The following is a 19,945-nucleotide window of genomic DNA, read 5'->3' on the forward strand; positions in this document are numbered from 1 at the left end:
AAGCAGTCAAGACAGTATTGTGAGGAAAAGTGGAATTCATACGTAACTAGGAACGTTACATAAGGGCACTTTAGTGTAGGTCTGCTGGTGCAAGTTCCTGTGATCGCAGACTGATAAGAACCTGGGTACAAGCACTCAGGGAGCCAGCTTACAAAGATAGAAAGAGGGGCAAAAAGAAACACGTTTTAAAGTGACTGAGGCACTCAGACTTCAGCTGGGAGTTCATTGTTTCTGAGAGGCCGCTGAGAGACTCCTGCTCCCGCATTCAGATCTGGGAGGCGACTTACGCTGCAGACCACGAGAAATCAAGAGGAAACAAGGCAGCGCTGCTGTTGGCCGGGATCATGCAAGGAGGAGATAATGACAGTTTAAAAAGGAAGTAAACACGCTGACTGTGGGACTGACAATCAGGAAGAACAGGACCATTAGAAGCTGGGATTTATGTGGCTCATTGGCAAATCAGCAGTGAGTGTTTGACACAGACAGCTGAAGGCAGGACCTCGGGAGTTTGTTGAAGTTTTTTTTTTTTTTCTTCAATTTAAAAGAGGCAGATTTTAGCTCTCTGTTCTTGATTTCCTTGAGGCAGCTTTTGGCAGTGTAAAAAATGTCAGAGGAGAAAGAAATGACTTATAGCGAGGCTGTTCATAAGGCCAGCTCCTCCATCACACGCTTCCCTCTCATCCCAGTCAGAGGAGTGCCTCTCATGAACTACATCGCCAACAACTGGGACAGCATCTGGGCTTTTCGTCCCGATCCATCGGACCTCCTCATCGCCACCTACCCCAAAGCAGGTACTCAGAAACAGTGTTAGACACAAAGTACTGATCTCAAGCAGCTTTATTTGCGTTCTTACATTTCTAACACTTTACACTTCCACTCACGGGTATGGAGAAAAATACTGTGCATTTTCCTTATCTGTTGCAAATTCAGATGTTACATGAAAATATGCAGGACTGCACTGCCAAAACAGCATAGAAAATGAAGCACACTTTCCCTTTTCTCTTTAATGCAGCACTTTAACTTGTGAGGAAATATTTTTCCATTGTGGTGTTAATGCTTTCTTCTTCTTCCATTACTTGATTGTTAAGTAGTTTTTCCACTAAGTCTATCAAAACATTGTGTGTGTGTGTGTGTGTCACTGCTTAAACAAGCAGGCAATAAAGGAAAACACCAGTAACTCTAGACTAATCCTGTAATTACGCCTTCATGAAGTGTGAGAGTTATAATTTAAGCAAACAAACAACAAAGACAGGCTACTTTTCCTGCCCTTCAGTCTCTGGACTAATTTGTTAGACTGTGGAATCTGCTGTAATGTGGCACTACTAAGTAGCTGGTGTCAAAAAAGACGTTTGTTGGACTGTTGTTAATGTTTTTACTCAATGTGGTGAGATTTAGCAGTGCACCGTTTGATGTCTCTGTCTCATAGGGACTACATGGACCCAGGAAATTGTTGACCTGCTCCTTCACAATGGAGATGCTGAGGCCTGCAAACGAGCCCCCACACCTGTCCGCAGTCCATTCCTAGAGATCGTCTCCCCACCTCCCATCCCTTCAGGTGTGTGTTTTATCTATGTTTTTATTCTCTACTGTGACTCAGCAGGTTTAACATGTAGTTGTAGCATGTCAGAACTCACAAAAACAAGTCAAGGAGGAATGTTTCTGTAACGGATCGTTTTTTTCCCACCCCAATCAGAGTCAATGAGTTCTCAACCCATAAGCATATCCCTCCAAAGAAAAGACTTGAACTGGAGTTCTGTAGGCGATCAACAAAAGTTACTGTAGTTGGGTCATTTCAGTGAACGCAGCTGTGCTTTTCCAACACAGATTAGCCATATTTGTGTTTGACTAAACTTTAATACCAGCCAGTTGAATTTTTACAATGAAGCCAACTTTCAAGCATGTCACGGTGACCTAACAGGCAGGTTTATAACAATAAGTCACAGACAGCTAAAAAAGTAGCTGTAGTGTTTTGCTGCAGGGTTTTGGCACAACAGTCAGTGTTACTACTGTCTAAGGAAATCTTAAATGTACTGGGGTGCTAGACTTACCACTATATCCAAACCATTAGATACAAGAAAGAAAATAATGAACTTTACCCTCCCACCCTTTCTCTCCCCTGGACTGTTGACTCAAGAAAACATGCCTATGTTTCATCAGTCTCTAATCACTTCAGGTGTTCTTATCTTGATTATCCAGACTTGGTCCCCTACTGTGTTTGTTATTTTTGTCAGGTACATTTTTATATTGTATTTATCCATTTTCAGCCATCCGGGAAAAAATAAAAACAGGACTTAAATATTTACTATAGTGTTTTTTCTTCTTTGAATTCATAATAATAATAATAATACATTTTATTTGAAAGCGCCTTTCAAAACACTCAAGGTGCTGAGTGTTGCTGCATGCTGCACTTACGCAGTCCTTCAGTCCTATTTCTTAGCTTGTTGCTAACTAAGCTAACAAACGGGCTGCTGATTAGCGTGTTACTAACTTTAGCTATAGTTAGGTGCTAATTTGTTCTCTTTTCTTTTTTTCTTTTTTTCTTTTTTAATTGACATTTTAAAATCACTATACAATACCATCAACTTCAGCTATCTTTCAGTACATATATTTTTTCTTTTTTTCTATATTTAAACAACTAAAATATCCATACAAGAAGAATGAAAGAAGAAGCAAAGAAAAAGAAGCCAAACAACATAAATAAAAATACATAAGGAAAAAGAAAAAGGAAAGAAAAATAAATAAATATAGGGAGTGTGTTTTTGTTTCCATTAATGTAACTAATATTTCCTCTAGTCTTCTAGTAGTTAACAGAGTCAAAATCTAATGCAAAAGCAAAAACTGGCCTGCGTTTTCTAATGTAGTCCATCCATTTCTTCCATCGTGATACAAACAGGTCCACACCTGTGGACCTGTAGTTCACATCTGCTGTCATTTTCTCCATTCTGTAAATGTCCAGTGTGATGTTCATCCACATGTTCATGGTTGGGCTCTCTGAAGAAAGCCATTTTTTTGTGATGGCTTTTTTTCCTGCTGCCAGTAAAATATTAAACAAGTATTTATCGTTCTTTGTCCATCCTTCTGGCATAAGTCCAAATAATAGAGTTTTACTTTCCAAAGGTAAATATCTTCCAAATGTCTCTTGTTGTCACGGTTTGACGTGGCAAACCATGGGGGAATGTGGGAAAGGAGGACCCAGGCGCGGTGCTCAAATTACAAGCAGTGCGTTTATTTACAGTGTGGTAGAAAGCAACAATGAATCCCAGTGTTTTCCCCAGACTCCCGTGATGTGTCCTCCTAGTGCTCTCTGCTCCCGTGTCAGCACCCCCCGGTGCTCGCTGCTCTCCAAGCCCTCCACGCTCCTCCTGCGGGAAACAATAGCAGCAGCTGTCAGGACACTCAACAATGGCAGGCATACACTTCACGACAGAACCTAAACTGGGTAACTAACGTGGAGTCCCAAGCAATGATCCCGCGTCGGTGGGAGCTCCAAGACTCTCCTAAGTAGCTCCCCCGACGAGCCCTGATCAGCGGCAGGTGTGCAGCTTCGGGTGTGGCCAGTCCCCTAGCCGGGCAACACCCACCAGGCCTGAAGGCGCCTGTAACCCAGTGTACATACACACCTGCACCCATATACACACACACACTCACATCTACAAGCATGGAGAAGAGCAGCAGTAACACCAAAATACATATAATAATAATAATAATAATAATATAATTCATAACTGCTCAGGGATCCTGGGTTGCTCAGACCCAGGACCCTGACACTTGTATTGCTGCATGTATTCCCTTCCAATAAGTTTTAATAACATGACAGTCCCAGAAAATATGATAGTGATTTGCATTTGTATTTCCACAATTTCTCCAGCAAGCGGGAGGGTTACCTTCATAGTGAGATTTTTGGTGAGGTGTAATAAAATATCTTGTCAGGCATTTCCACCCAAATTCCCTCCAGCTCTGTGAGCTGCTACATTTCCATTGATATGCCCATATTGTTGTCCACTCATCCTCCTTTATCTCTATTCCTCCCTCCATTTCCCATTTTGTTTTGATATACAAGGTTGAGTGTAATTTCATATTTGTTAATCCTTTATAGAGGTCACCTATAATACCTCTATTTTTATTTGAACTATATGCCCTTATAAATACGTCTAGCAGCTGTTTATTCAATTCAGCCTTAGCTTTTATCGTTTTATTGACAAAATGCCTCATCTGTAGATATCTATAAAAATCCTGTTTCCAATGAATATTTATCTTTCATTTTATCAAAACTAATTAGTCTCCCTTCCTCCATTACCATAAATAAAGCTGTTAATCCTTTATATGTCCAATCTTTGAATCTGGTGTCCAATTTATTTGGAGCAAAATGTGTGTCATATGCACACCACTTAAGAACTGCTATATCCTCTTCTAGTTTATATTCTTTTATTACTGTTTCCCAAATTTTAAAAGTCAACTTGATCCATGGATTTTCAATAGTTTTTATTAAATTTTGCAAGCTTCTGTCTGCTATAATAGCTTGTATGGGGATGGAAGTCAGACCCTCCTCAATGGCTTTCCATTGAGCATCGTATGAAGGATTACACCAGCATATCATAGGCCTTAATTGTGCTGCCCAATAATATTCCCTAAGAGAAGGTAAGCCCCACCCCCCTTTTCCTTTGTTAAGTTGTAGGGTTTTAAATCTAATTCGGGGCCTTTTTCCTTGCCATATGTATCTTGACAAAATTTTGTCTATTTTTTCTATTGGTAGTGTTTGAAATAAATATAATAATTTAGGAAGAATATTAATTTTAATTGAGTCCATTCTCGAATATAAACTTAAATATGGAATTAAATTCCATCTCGCTATATCTTCCTTAATTTTTTTCTGTATTGGTAAATAATTTCATTCTAATAGTTCTGTAAGATCCTTAGGTATTATGACTCCTAAATATTTAAAGTACTCTGTTTGCCATGCTAATTGACACTTATTTTTAATTTCTTCTGATGGAATATAATTGTACTCAAGCAATTGTGTATAAAAGGCTCTGGGATTTTATGTCTATGTTCTGCAATATTGTGTGGGGTGGAGTCGTAGGAAATGACGTAGGCAGAAGTTGGGGGTATCGCGATGCTACTCGAGAAGAGGAGATTTTTCTGTGTTAGTTCTGTTACCTCGTAAGCTGTGTTCCTGGTTGCCATCCTTCACGTGATGCTCCGAGTGTTAAGTTCATGATTGGAAGTAAGTTTCCTTAAATATGTTTATTTTCCGATTCTGATGTTGGCCGCGGCTTTAGTTGCATTCTACCGCATTGTAGCACCGCATTTTTTCATCTCGTGACTCGAAGCATGTGCCGCCGGCCGCCGCCATTATGTAGTAATTTTATTCGGCCACACGATGGCGCCAAAGTCCTTTGTTTACAGTTAGAGTGGATGTTTCGGCTATGTATGACATTCTCACTGTGTTTAATTGTGTCCTTTCTGTGTTTAGAGCAAGAGATGTAAGATTGGCGTAGTTCAAATTATATATGTCCTGTTATGTGTATATTCAGATGGATGTGTTGGTTTATTTCATGTAATCCTTTATATTTATCTTAGTGAAGCTGTTGCTGTATATATTTATATACTCATGGCAACTTGTTTGTTACTACAGACTGCTGGCAACACTGAGCATCTAGGTGGCAATAAAACAGCTGGCGGTGACAATCCAGCAAAGTGGAAGCCTGTTGTCCTCCTTCCTGTATCCTGACCGATACACCATCTTGTTAGCTGCTGAACCTAAAAGAACTAGCCCTCACCAAGTACTCCTCAACATTGGTCCTTCGAGCCGGATGAGTTATCAAGATGGAGCCAGATGGAGCGACATGTCCTGATGCAAGGCCTAAACGCCATACACGTCGACCAAGCCGGTTTGAGGACTTTGATGTTAACTATACAGGCCACCTCTTTAGGAAAATGCTGCAGTGGGATACCCCACAGCCTCACACAAGAAGCGACAGAGTTCAGCCTCAGTATAGTCATACGCCACCCCTCTACAGCGACAGGGATGGGGCCTATTACAATACACCCTCTCCACTGGGAAGAAGTGAACAAGATGTGGACCTTAATAGGAGCCTCTCACCTGAATTTGCACCTTCTAATTTGCTAGGGTCTTCAATACACACATTTCATACAGAATTCAGAGCCTTGCAGGCCGAAAGAGAGCAGCTACTCCAATCACAGCAAGTTTTACAGGAGGGCCTCAAAGAACTGAAGGAAGCAAAGAGTGACCTCAGAGAGCTGATTGAAGTGGCTCACCTGCTGAGGAAGGATATGGCTCACCTGACTGCCTCACAGCCTAGCACCAATCATCCCCCCAAGCGCGGTTCAGGAGAGGTATACACCACCCCTGAGACAATGCCACAGGAGGAGGATGAGGAGGTGTGGCCTGACCCACCGCCATGGCCTGAACCGATGGAAGAGTTGCACACAGGATTCTCCCAAATGAAGGTTGACGAACAATACTCCGATGATGGTGTACAGTACCACCCTCTACCCCGCACACCATATTTCGCTGGTGAGCCTTCGCTGCCTAGTCATCGCTGCACCCTATATCAGGACCCTGTGGTTAAGGATGGAAACACGTTTCATGCCCCTCCACAACACTCTGTGCCACCCCCCTGCTGGGCACCAAGTAAGACAGGTTTGCTCCCAACCAAGCCTGTTCCAGCCAGTTCCCCCTCTCTTGTCACTGGAGTAACCAGTGGGCACGGCAGCAACCCATCTGCTCCTCTTTCGGCTGAGCTAGTGTACAGGGGGCCCAAACCAACCATTCCAAGGTTCATTCATTCTGATCCCTCTGAGTTTGCTAGGCTCCGCATGGCTTTAGAGAACCTACTCCCTCCTAATGCTACTGAGCTCTTCAAGTATCAGATACTTGTGGACCACCTCAAACTAGATGAAGCTCGACTTATTGCCGATGCTTACCTGAACTCACCCAAGCCTTATACTGACACCATGGCAGCCCTCCACGACAAATTTGGACAACCTCATCAGCTCGCCTTGAGAAAGATAGCAAGTGTCCTGGATGGTCCTGAAATAAGGCGAGGTGACACAGTAGCCTTCCAAAGGTTCTCCCTTCGGGTGCAGTCACTAGTTGGGCTGTTACAAACATTAGGACTGGAAGGAGAAGCGGAGTTGAACTGTGGGTCCCACGTTGCCCGACTAATAAGTAAGCTTCCTGCCGAACAGAGAGCTGATTTTCGTCGACACCAGTTTAAACAGCCCGGGAGCACCTACACTCTGTACGACCTATCTGCATGGCTTCGTCAGGAGTCCTGGTGTCAAGGATTTGACGGCCAAGCAGGTGTAAGAAGCAGTAGAGAAAGGACCAGTGTAAAGGCTGAGGCCCGTACAGGCCGACAAACCGTGACAGTCCTACATAACCTAAAGGGGCCATCAGAACACACTTTTTCACCAGTGAAGGAGAGTCGAGCTAGAGGGAAGGTTAAGAACAAAGCCTACTGTGCCTACTGTGAGAGCACAGAACACTATTTCAGCCAATGTGATGATGTAGCCAAGCTCTCCAAAGAGGAAATAAAGGACTGGATACAGGTCAACAAACGATGCTGGCGCTGTGCCCGAACTCATTTAGCTGCTCAGTGCACACTAAAGAAACCCTGCAGCCGCTGCCAGGGTAAACATCTGCTGGCTCTTCACGAGGTAAATGCCAGGACAGAAGGAAACAACGCTGGCATGGCTGCAAAGGAGGAAAGCTGCCTAACCAGTTCGGCTTCGGGCTCACTCTACCTTGATCGCCATGGGGCTGGCAATCGTGTCATGCTGAAGATTGTACCTGTGCTTTTGAGCCATGGAGAGCGGACTCTAGACACCTATGCTATACTTGATGACGGTTCAGAGAGGACCATGCTGCTCCCTGCTGCTGCAAAGACTCTTGGTCTGGCAGGCACCCCGGAGGACCTGCCATTACGAACCGTCCGCCAAGATATTCAGATGCTTCATGGACATACCGTATCCTTCAGCGTCTCTGCTGCTACCAACCCCGGATCCTACTACAAGATTGATGGAGCGTTTACAGCTGATCGTCTCAACTTAGCTCACCATACTTATCCTATCGACCAGCTGAGAAGGAAGTACAAATACCTGCATGGGATCCCGGTCCCTGCCCTGAAGGAAGCCAAGCCTCTGCTTCTCATTGGTTCAGACCAGCCACACCTGATCACCCCCATAGAACCAGTCCGCCTCGGCCCACCTGGAGGCCCAGCAGCAGTCCACACCCGGCTTGGCTGGACCCTTCAAGGGCCAAGTCTTTTCATGGGGCGGCAGACCCAGCCTGTCCTATCCCTGTATACATCCGCCCAATCAGACGAGTTGCTCAAACATGTGGAGCGGCTCTGGCAGGTGGACGTGGTGCCTTACCGATCCGAGAAAGAGGTCACTCGGTCGAAACAGGATCAGCAGGCTGTGGCCCTGCTCGAGGCAAGAACAACTCGCAGGATGGTCGATGGAGTCTTCAGGTATGCTACACCTCTACTCCGTCACCCACAGATGCCGCCACTGAATGCACCAAAGGAATCAGTCATGCCCATGCTTCGAAGCACAGAAAGGCACCTGTTAAAGGATCCCAGTCGGGCTGATGCCTACAGGGCAGAAATGCAGAAGCTGATCCAATCAGGAGCCGTGAAGGAAGTTACGCATGAGACTTCGCCCAAGGAGAACTGGTACATACCGCATCATCTTGTCAGTCATAACAGGAAGAATCGCCTGGTGTTTAACTGTTCCCATAAATACCTTGGACAGTCCCTGAACCAGTTCCTGTTGCCTGGCCCTACTCTTGGAGCTTCCCTGCTGGGGGTGCTGGTCAGGTTTCGTGAACACCCCATAGCTGTGAGTGGAGACATCAAGGGGATGTTCCATCAGGTACTGCTCCTCCCTGAAGACCGGCCCCTGTTGAAGTTCCTTTGGCGGGACTTAAAGGTGGATGAACCCCCTAAAATCTTCGAGTGGCAGGTCCTGCCATTTGGGACAACTTCAAGCCCCTGCTGCGCCACCTTCGCCCTGCAACATCACGTGATGGAGCACACACAGCCTGACGACAGCCTGAGATTCTCCATCGAGAGGTGTTTCTACGTAGACAACTGCCTACAGAGTGTTGGGTCACCGGAAGAAGCGAGAGATCTGGTGGATCGGCTAAGAGAGTTGCTGAAATCAGCTGGCTTCGAGCTACGTCAGTGGGCTTGTAATGATCCAAGTGTCCTGAGCCATTTGCCTCCAGAAGCTAGATCACAGAGTCTGGATCTGTGGCTAGCCGAGGACAAATCCAACCCGCTAGAGACCACGCTCGGGCTCAGCTGGGACTGGAATACAGACTCCTTGGGTTATAAGCACAGGCCCGTGTCCTATGAGGTGCCAACCCTCAGAAACATCTATAGAGTCCTAGCCTCACAGTACGACCCTTTGGGCTATCTGTTACCCTTCACCACTCGGGCCAAGCTCCTTCTCAGGCAGTTATGGGATAAGAAGCATGGTTGGGACGACTCGAATCTTCCCTCCACCCTCCTGCAAGCTTGGTCTGACTGGGAGGTGGAGCTTCAGTTTTTACCTCACCTTACCTTCCCACGCGCCTATGTTCCTGCCAGTGCTAACTTAAAGGGGGCCATTCGTGAGGTGCACATTTTTGGGGATGCTTCTGAGAAAGCTTATGGAGCGGTGTCCTATATGAGGACTGTAGAACAGGATGGGCAAGTTCACCTCACCTTCATCCTAGCTCGCTCCCGGGTAGCCCCCAAACGAGCTCTCTCTATTCCCCGCCTCGAGCTCTGCGGAGCTTTGCTGGCAGCACAGCTGGCCAGTACCCTGAATAAGGAACTCACCTCAGCGATTGAAAGAACAGTCCTGTGGTCTGATTCGACCACTGTTCTTACCTGGTTGAGCTCACAGTCCTGCCGCTACAAGGTTTTTGTAGGAGCCAGGGTAGCTGAGATACAGGAGTTGACGGAACACTGTACCTGGCGCTACATAGACTCAGAGAGTAATCCAGCGGATGACCTGACGAGAGGGAAGGCTCTGGCCGAGCTCAAAGTGCCTAATCGGTGGTCGAATGGACCCCCCTTTCTGCTCAACAGTCCTGACACATGGCCAGAGAACCCGAGCTCCGAGCCCCGTAATGACGAACTTGAGCTCCGGAAAACAGTCTTCTGTGGAACCTCTATCACCTCCACACCTACCTGTCAGGATGGAATGGCGTGCAAGACTTGGCAGGAGCTCTTGGATGTTACTGTTAAAGAGCTTTGTGGTCAGGGACTCTCGACTGCGCCATCTAGGGCTGAGGACTATCAGAATGCTGAACAGGCCATCCTCCGGCAGGCTCAACAGGAGTCATTTCCTGAGGAGTGCAGATTGCTTTCAGAAAGGAAACCTGTCTCATCCAGAAGCCGCTTGCTTACCCTGGCACCTGAACTGGATACCTCAGCGGGCCTCATCAGAGTAGGGGGTCAGTTGCGACGCCTAGAAGGTCTTGACGGACCTATATTGCATCCGATTGTCTTGGATCCTTCACACCCTTTCACACGCCTGCTTATCCAGAAATATGATGTTGATCTGCATCATCCAGGCCCCGAACGGGTCTTCGCGGAGCTGCGGAGGTCTTACTGGATACTGCGTGGAAGAGAGGCAATTCGCAAGCACCAGCGAACCTGTCCTGAGTGTCAGCGCTGGAGGGCACAACCCTCTGTTCCCAAGATGGCTGACCTTCCAGCTGCTCGGCTTAGACTGTACAAACCAGCCTTTTACTCAACCGGTGTTGACTGTTTCGGGCCTATGTTTGTGAAGGTAGGAAGACGTCATGAGAAACGCTGGGGAATCATTTTCAAGTGTATGACGACGAGGGCGGTACATCTTGATCTCCTAAGTAGCTTAGACGCGGATGCGTTCCTCATGGCCCTGAGGCGATTCATAGCCAGAAGAGGGACACCGGCAGAGTTATGGTCTGACTGTGGGACCAATTTCAAAGGGGGAGAACGAGAAATCAGAGAAGCCTTTGCCAACATGTCAGAGACATTGCAAGGGAGGCTCGCCCGTCAGAAGATCAGATTCCAGTTCAACCCCCCGGCAGCCCCACATTTCGGAGGTGTATGGGAGAGGGAAATCCGTTCAGTGAAGACAGCTCTGCGCACCTGTGTGGGTTCCCAACCTCTTCACGAGGAGGTACTCCGTACAGTTCTGCTGGAGGTTGAATTGATCCTTAACGCAAAGCCCTTAGGCTACGTTTCCACCGACGTAGCCGATGTGGACCCTGTGACACCCAATAGTCTCCTCATGGGGCGGCCTGATGGATCACTACCCCAGGTGGTCTACTCTGAGACAGAGAACCTCAGTCGGCGACGTTGGAGGCACTCACAGATTCTTGCTGATCAGTTCTGGGCAAGATTCATCAGGGAATACTTGCCTGGCTTACAGGCAAGGCAGAAGTGGCAGTCAACTCCTCCTGAACTTCTGGAAAAGGCAGTTATTATGGTTGCAGATCCACAGCTGCCTCGAGCCTTGTGGCCAATAGGCCATGTGATTAAGGTTCATCGTAGTGATGATGGACTTGTCCGATCTGCTGATGTGAACGTTAATGGACGTGTTTACACCAGACCAGTTGCTCGGTTGGTAGTTTTACCTGCCGTGCCATCGGAAGACAGCGATACTAAGCAGAATAGCAAGTCGCCTCCCTCAACTGATTAGGGAGCCTTTTTTCGGGGAGCAAATGTGTAACCACATTTGGGGGCGGCTGTATAAAAGGCTCTGGGATTTTATGTCTATGTTCTGCAATATTGTGTGGGGTGGAGTCGTAGGAAATGACGTAGGCAGAAGTTGGGGGTATCGCGATGCTACTCGAGAAGAGGAGATTTTTCTGTGTTAGTTCTGTTACCTCGTAAGCTGTGTTCCTGGTTGCCATCCTTCACGTGATGCTCCGAGTGTTAAGTTCATGATTGGAAGTAAGTTTCCTTAAATATGTTTATTTTCCGATTCTGATGTTGGCCGCGGCTTTAGTTGCATTCTACCGCATTGTAGCACCGCATTTTTTCATCTCGTGACTCGAAGCATGTGCCGCCGGCCGCCGCCATTATGTAGTAATTTTATTCGGCCACACGATGGCGCCAAAGTCCTTTGTTTACAGTTAGAGTGGATGTTTCGGCTATGTATGACATTCTCACTGTGTTTAATTGTGTCCTTTCTGTGTTTAGAGCAAGAGATGTAAGATTGGCGTAGTTCAAATTATATATGTCCTGTTATGTGTATATTCAGATGGATGTGTTGGTTTATTTCATGTAATCCTTTATATTTATCTTAGTGAAGCTGTTGCTGTATATATTTATATACTCATGGCAACTTGTTTGTTACTACAGACTGCTGGCAACACTGAGCATCTAGGTGGCAATAAAACAGCTGGCGGTGACAATCCAGCAAAGTGGAAGCCTGTTGTCCTCCTTCCTGTATCCTGACCGATACACCATCTTGTTAGCTGCTGAACCTAAAAGAACTAGCCCTCACCAAGTACTCCTCAACAAATTGTGTTTTACTCATATTAACCCTATATCCAGATAGTCGACCAAAGTATTCAAATGATTGCATTAATTTAGGTAAAGAATTTGATGGTTGACCCAAAAATATTAAAATATCATCTGCATAGCAGGTCTCTTTTCTTATTACGTTGTGTAATATGTTGCCTAAATATGTACAGCTTGAAGTTGTTTAGCGTCACCACCAACTTAGCTTTTAGCATTTTGGCTCAGTTCAAAAGGTACAAAATTAGCCCATGACCTTTGAAGACAAAATATGAATGTATGTAGTTTAATCTGTGCAAAAACTTTAGTGTACAAAACAAAACACCTCCCCCCTTTTTTTTTTCTTTTACAGGAAATATTTTTATATTAAAGGTTGAGATCGCGAGTGTAGAAAATATTTACATAGTCATTTGCATAGATATAGCACCACAGATATAGAGTTGATTAAACTTTAGAAGGGCTTCTTCTAATTCAGGTTGGTTATTCAAAGAACAGATACCTGGAAGGCTCCATGTTAATGCAAAAGGTTGTATAACAAAGCACTGAGCTAAATGACATTACATCAAAATAGCTGGATGATATCATTCTCTTGTAGTAGGCTACTACAAATGATCTTGCAAATACCTCAGAATAAGGTGAAATCCTATTAGTTCACAATATACTGAGTCATTCGGTCATTTTAGTAGAAATCACAACAACAGTTGCTCTGAGAGGACTGGTTTGGTGCTAAGTAAAATTGAATTGAATTAAATGAATACTGCTGTCACATTTTTTGGGAAATTTGCCTAAAGTTAAATGGCTGTCTCAACTTTTTCTCCTGTTTAATGTTATTTTAACCGTGTGTTACGACCCATCTAGGGCCAGGCCATAACATGAGTGAGGCACTCGCTTCCCCCCCAAGACCCAAGCAGCCACAAGAAACAAATCCGTTAGATACAAGGTGATTTATTTACAATGTGAAATAAAGGAACCAAAACGGGAGTGTCAACACTTCAGGGTGAGCCAAGGCCAAAACAATAAACAAAACAAATCTACACAAGTCCCGCACCCCTGACCTTACCAAAACAAAGTCAAAAATAAAGACAGAGTCTGACCTCCTTAACTAACTCAAAACAGGAGAAAACGGGTGATCAAAAGAAACGGCAGCTCACCCCTACCCACTCCACTTCCACAACTTTCAAGCACACTGCAGCCAGCGGCTGCCACAGGAATACTACTGGGTCATGAGGAGAAACGCGAGGACCTCTCCCGCTGTAGCACTCCAGCCTCCTTTTAATGGGCGGGTCCTCCAGCTGGAACCAGTCACATCGTGGCGGTGTATCCACGCACCAATCGGAGCAGGGCCCTGGCACAGCTAAATTAACATAAAAAGACTCAACACCTGCACAAACAAACACATGGACATGCAAGTTCGTAACACCCCCTTCCATAAGAATTAAACAACCCTCCTATTGTTTAATTTCCAAACTATGAAATCGCTCTCGACAGGGCGTCAGCGATGACATTTTCCGTCCCTTTCTTATGTTTGATGTGCAGGTTAAAATCTTGCAAAAGAAGGGACCAACGCATAAGTCTCTGATTTGAGTTTCGCATCTGGGAGAGAAACACCAATGGACTGTGGTCAGTGAATACTTGAACAGGGATAGAGCTGGATCCGATATACACCTCGAAATGCTGCAGGGCTAACAACAAGGCAAGGGCTTCCCTTTCAATAGTGCTGTAGTTCATCTGATGTTTGGTGAATTTTTTTGAAAAATAACAAATTGGGCGATCCACGCCACGATGGTCTTCCTGCATAAGGACAGCTCCTGCACCAGCCGCACTAGTGTCAACCTCGAGCTTGAAAGGGGACATGACCTTTCAACACCTGCACAAACAAACACATGGACATGCAAGTTCGTAACACGTGTTAAAAAAAAGTAAAGTCAACAATGCTAATAAGCAGTTTCCATTGGTTGGAATATATGAGAAATCATGGAATACATAAGTTAAGTTTTTCCTATGTCCAATTCCCTGGATTTATGTCTCAGGTGTAGCATCCCTGGCTGAATGATTGTCTCTTATACTGATGCTTCACAGAGGTTTTATTGGAAATGTTTTTATTGAAACATTCAGTGAAGACACCGTAAGAGCTAGGAGCAAAACAAAACCAGCAATATTAATACCATAAGATCAAAGGAAACAAATTTCTCCTGCTCACGTATAGCATATACATCAAATTTACATCACTCAATTCATTATATCACCTCACTAACTTACAACTACACATAAAGGTCAAGGTCAAGGTTAACAACATAAACTCTATTAAACGACATTTTGATTGCATGTAACTTATTCTGTTAAAGGAAACATTAACAAACCTTGTGCCACTGTCAGCCAGGTACTAATTGGCAAAGTAAACATACATATTTTTCACTTTAAGGCACACTATTTTACCATATCCTAAAAGAAACGCTACTAACAGCCCTTTAACGGTTTTGTGCCAGTTTCCTGTTTCAAAATAAAAGCATGGATTTCAAAATAAAACCGAAGTGCCTTTCAAACAAACGTAAAAAATATTTACCAAATTTAAAGGTCATTTACACAGGTCTTGATCGTCTGGAAAAAATGGATCCCCCGAGAGTTATCAAGACACATCTTCCTTTTCAGCTGGTGCCTCCTGGATTCTGGGAAAACAAATGCAAGGTGAGACTTCTTGTCCATTAGACTTCAGTGAGAGTAGAAATTCCTCATTTTATTGCTTCTTACTAGACAGAAAACTCATGCAGCTTGAAGGTAAAAGGTTCATGATACGGCACGTAAATGAGGTGGGAGGTTACGAATGCCATGCTAGACACAATCTCATCAAATAACATGTTCTCTGTACTGTGAATATCTTTTTGTGTTCCTCCTGATCATGTGGGAAGGTGATCTACGTGGCACGCAATGCCAAAGACAACCTGGTGAGCTACTACTACTTTGATCTTATGAATCAGACCCAGCCTGAGCCAGGGCCCTTTGGTGGCTACATCCACAAGTTTATGCAAGGAGAGCGTAAGTATATTTCCCTCTGTGTCCTCATACCTATTCTAAGCCATCAATAGCCCTATATGTTTACCCACCAAAGCAGCGTCTTTGGTTGCCTGGAGGCTTTTGTGAACAAAATATGTGATGGTGGATGGAAACTATGACAACTTGTGTAACTGCCTTTTATGCTTGAGTGGTCATGATAAGATTAGTTGCACCCTGAGTGGCTGTAGCGCGCATATCTTGGGAGGATCTGGATGAAAATGTAACCTTTTTTTAAAAAATATATAAATAAATGGAATATTTCTTCATCATGACAGCCATAAAAAAGCTGCTTCTTTACTGCTATTTCTTTTGTGCTTTTTTTCCCACCATATGTGCCTTGTTAGGAACATAGTTTGCTTTGTAAGTAAGTATGAAACCAATCACACAACTTTATTAAATCTCAATGCATTCATTCCAGAATGGGAAAAAAAATGATTTCCTTAGAAAAAGACTTAAATGGTTGCTGTAGGGTCATTAAATGATAACTTTTTGAAATGTCTTTATATTAACAATTGGATATATGTTAACTACCTATAAATGAAGTCACTGGGTTGGGTAATGCAAAGTGAATTATTACCTGACTCCTCTCAGCTTGTTGAGAGGAGAGTGTTTAGTTGTGATAGAAATCAAAATCTTGGTGACATATAACCAGTTTGGCTGCTTTGCTGCTGATTTGACTGGAACATATTAAAGCATCTGTGCCAGTTTGGTGAAGATTAGGGAACAAAAAGGTGGCCTTTCATAAAACACAATATGGTGGAAATGTACATAATAGGTTTCGTTGGGCTTGATTTATTTAACAAATTTAATGGTCCGTCAGTTAATCAGATTCAAAGATAGATCCTTTGTTTGCAGGAAATTACATTGCCATTTACATGCCATAAACACTGACATAAACAATATTAATTCCTAATAAAGTTAATAATTTATGAATAAATAAAACACCCAGTAACTAACATGAAAATATGCAAACATTTTGGAAAACTCATATTATTAGTACTGTGCATTAAATGGGCTTACAGCAGCTGATATGAAGGACCTCCCGAGGAGCTCAGACTGCACTTTGGTTCAGTCAGTCTTTGACTGATTTGCTACTTTTGATAACCTCCAGGGATTGGAGTGGGTGTGCAGGTTCATCAGGTAAAATCAGATCTAAAATCTGGCAAAGTTCAAACATTACATGCATAAACTCATATTCCACCTTGGCTCACTGGTTGCGCTCGACTGCTCAAGGCACAAACATGAAACTTGTTCATAAGAATCAGAGGCTTGTCAGTTTGCCAGGAACTGAAAACATGTACCGTTCATGCAAATGTGTACTGATGTGTAAACTTTTGACCCAACCCTTATTTCTTTATGCTTTGCTTTCAAGGAGCCCTTTAACTTTAAGTGGTCTTGAGCAATAGTTCTTCAGGTTTTCTGAAGGTCAGAGAACCAAACAAAAGGAAGCCAACATCTTTAAATGTCCTTCAAAAAGCAAGAGAAGTATCTTTGAAAACTACTGAAAGAAATTAAGCTGCCTGTATTGTAGAATAAAGGTGGTCATACCAAATATTGATATTAAAGCTAGTCAGAATGACACATCTGTCAATAAGTCACTGTACGTACTTTTAATTTTCCTAGTATAAAATAAAGAAATGATGAATTATGTAATCATAATTCATCACTTTGCAATAATTCATCAGCTCTGCAGTTACACAGCTGTAAAGTCATTAAAGGTGGTCAAGTTTATCAGTCTCTTATCAGCCGACAGTTACTAAAATACCTACTGTCATAAATGTTGATGTTAAGCTGTTAATGAGGCTTTACGATAGCCGTAAATATAAACATACACTCAGCATAAACCTGGACTGGAGTAGGAGAAATGTTTTCATCAAAGCTGCTTGAATGAATGGCCTTTGCTCTGCTTCTACAGTGTCATGGGGCTCCTGGTATGATCATGTGAAAGGTTACTGGCTGGAGCGAGAAAAGAGGAATATTCTGTACCTCTTCTACGAGGACATGAAAGAGGTGAGGAGAACACGTGGATTATAACCAAAGCATGTTGCGCAACCTTCTTCAAAGCAAACGTAATAAACGCAGCGCATTCCTTTGATCTCATATGTAAAGCTGAGATTGAATGATTAGGAAGCCTTGTTATAGACGCAGATTTAGACCAGCTTCATGTATAAAGGAAAAAAAAGAAAAGTAATGCCAACTGTCTGACATACAGCTGAAAAGAAAGAGCAGATTTTTTTGTAAACAATGTGACTACCGGCAAATCTCCTATTTCTGAAGATTTAAAAACAAATGTACCATACTCTTAAAAGACATTCAATATAAATTAAAAAAATACTTTGAGATATTGTTCAAAGAACTGTATATATGTATTAGTTGCACGACAGAGAAAGTTGGACTGCACAGTCGTGTGGAAAACACCCAGTGATTCAGTTGCTTGTAGAAGCACCTTTAGCATCAATAACCTGAAGTGAAGGTTTTCTGTATGACCTTATCGGTCTCTCACATCGTTATGGAAGACTTTTGGACCCTTCTTACAGTTCATTGATGTTTGCAGACCTTTATTTAAACCCAGGTTTCAGTTAGTTTGAGGTGTGGACTTTGATCGGGCCATTGCTTACCTTTATTCTTTTCTTTCCCAGCCCTTTTGTGGTAGATTTGCTGCTGTGCTTGTGGCCATTGTCCTTTTGCATGATCTAATTTCAGTGAAACTTTACCTATTGGACAGATGGCTTCACATTTAACTGTAGATTACTTAACAGTTGGTATGAGGTGTTTTCTGTTGATATGCTGTATTTGCAAACCTTTTATAGAGGTGCTCACACTTCCTGAAGATCAGTTAATCAAGCGCATTTAATTAGCTTGCTTCTACCAACTGAAGCAGTAAAGGTGTACTTAGTTTTTCACAGGACTGCACAGAATCCCGTGATAAACATCCTTTTTCACATGACCAGTCAATTCATAAATATCAGCATACTTTATATTGTAAGCTAAATACCCTGAAGTGTTAGAGAGAGAAACCCAACAGGGCAATGATCTGCTGTGAGCAGTTGTCCACAGTGAGGAGGAAGAACTCCCATTTAACAGCTTCTCCCAATTTGATTTCCGTTATGTAATCTCTCCTCACCGGTTTGCAGTGTTTTGTTTATCACTTCTTATGATTTTACTTTTTCCGTTACCTTCAGGTATTTGCTGTTTTCAGTCGTAATGTGGTGACACCCCCTCTTGTTTTATCTGTTTGAACATCTGTAATGAATTTTAAAAATTAATAATCTCCGCACATACTCTGTCACATTTATTTTCCCAGAATCCTCGGCGTGAAGTGGAGCGCATCATGAAGTACCTGGACTTGTCGGTCTCCGATGAGGTCGTCAGCCAAATCGTGGAGCTCACCTCCTTTAAAAACATGAAGGAGAACCCGATGGCCAACTACTCCTGCATTCCATCTCCGGTGTTTGACCAGTCCATCTCTCCTTTCATGAGAAAAGGTGCACTATTAAATTAAAGATATGCAGGAAAGTCAATCTCAGTCGCCAGTGAGTCCCTTACGTAGGGCAGTTAAAATGTCATGAACACCTATATTTGTCTCAGACACACAAATATCTTCATGTAATAATGTCACAAGGTTAAATCAACTTGTGAACAGTCTGAGCTCCTCAAAGGCAGCAATTACTGCTCTGCTACCTGTCCTTCAGTGCAGGGGCACCCCCTAGAGGTCCCTGGATTTTGAGCTCTCGCTTCTATTTTATTTATACATTACAACAACTTAACACTCAAATGAATAAGTCTGTTGGCAGATATTAACTAGAGTCGATTTAAAGTTTTGGAGGATTTTTAGTTCAAACAAGGCATCGTTAGCCTGGGCTTCTGCAACAATTATATGGTCAGTTTTTCCCCCTCACTTTTAACAAACCAGTCATTAAGTATTTAATCAGCACAATATAATTACATCTATAAACAAAGATACAGTTTTGGGAGTTTTACCTCTGTACACATCACAGTGGATCTTAACTCAAACAGTCAAGATGTAACTGAAATGCAGACGTCCAGGTTTTTAAAAAAGTATGGGGCTAAACATTACAGCTAGTCATACAGATAACCTCACATTTTCACAGGCTTAAAATGAGTTTAACAAACGTACATGATTTTAAATAAAAGGATTGTTTGATAAGTTCTGAAATTTCATGGCCTCAAGAAACTGCTTGTCAATCAATCATCTAATGACTACATATAAAAATGGCTGAAAAACATCCGGAGCAGTTCAAGCTGGAATTCTGCACTTTGCAGTTTTTGATTTAAAATCCACAGTGATACAAAATGTGAACAGTGTTTACACGCATGTTGTATGTTACATGTTATAATTT

At 43.3% G+C, this 19,945-nt stretch overlaps 1 protein-coding gene across 1 annotated transcript in view; it reads left to right on the forward strand.

Annotated features, from left to right (window-relative positions):
- LOC146626638 (sulfotransferase 1C1-like) overlaps positions 1-19,945 on the forward strand; it is a 20,798-nt gene continuing 853 nt past the window's right edge. Inside the window, exons 1-6 of the mRNA XM_085361399.1 lie at positions 1-791; positions 1,427-1,555; positions 15,121-15,218; positions 15,440-15,566; positions 17,500-17,594; positions 18,889-19,069. Of these exons, the coding sequence (XP_085217525.1) occupies positions 605-791; positions 1,427-1,555; positions 15,121-15,218; positions 15,440-15,566; positions 17,500-17,594; positions 18,889-19,069 (817 nt within the window). The 5' untranslated portion in view covers positions 1-604. The remainder of the gene's footprint in view (positions 792-1,426; positions 1,556-15,120; positions 15,219-15,439; positions 15,567-17,499; positions 17,595-18,888; positions 19,070-19,945) is intronic.

Source organism: Diplotaxodon limnothrissa, linkage group LG8, assembly GCF_057381915.1.
Source record: "Diplotaxodon limnothrissa isolate DT_005_m linkage group LG8, D_limnothrissa_male_GT1.1, whole genome shotgun sequence".
In the NCBI taxonomy this organism is placed as follows: Eukaryota; Metazoa; Chordata; class Actinopteri; order Cichliformes; family Cichlidae; genus Diplotaxodon; species Diplotaxodon limnothrissa.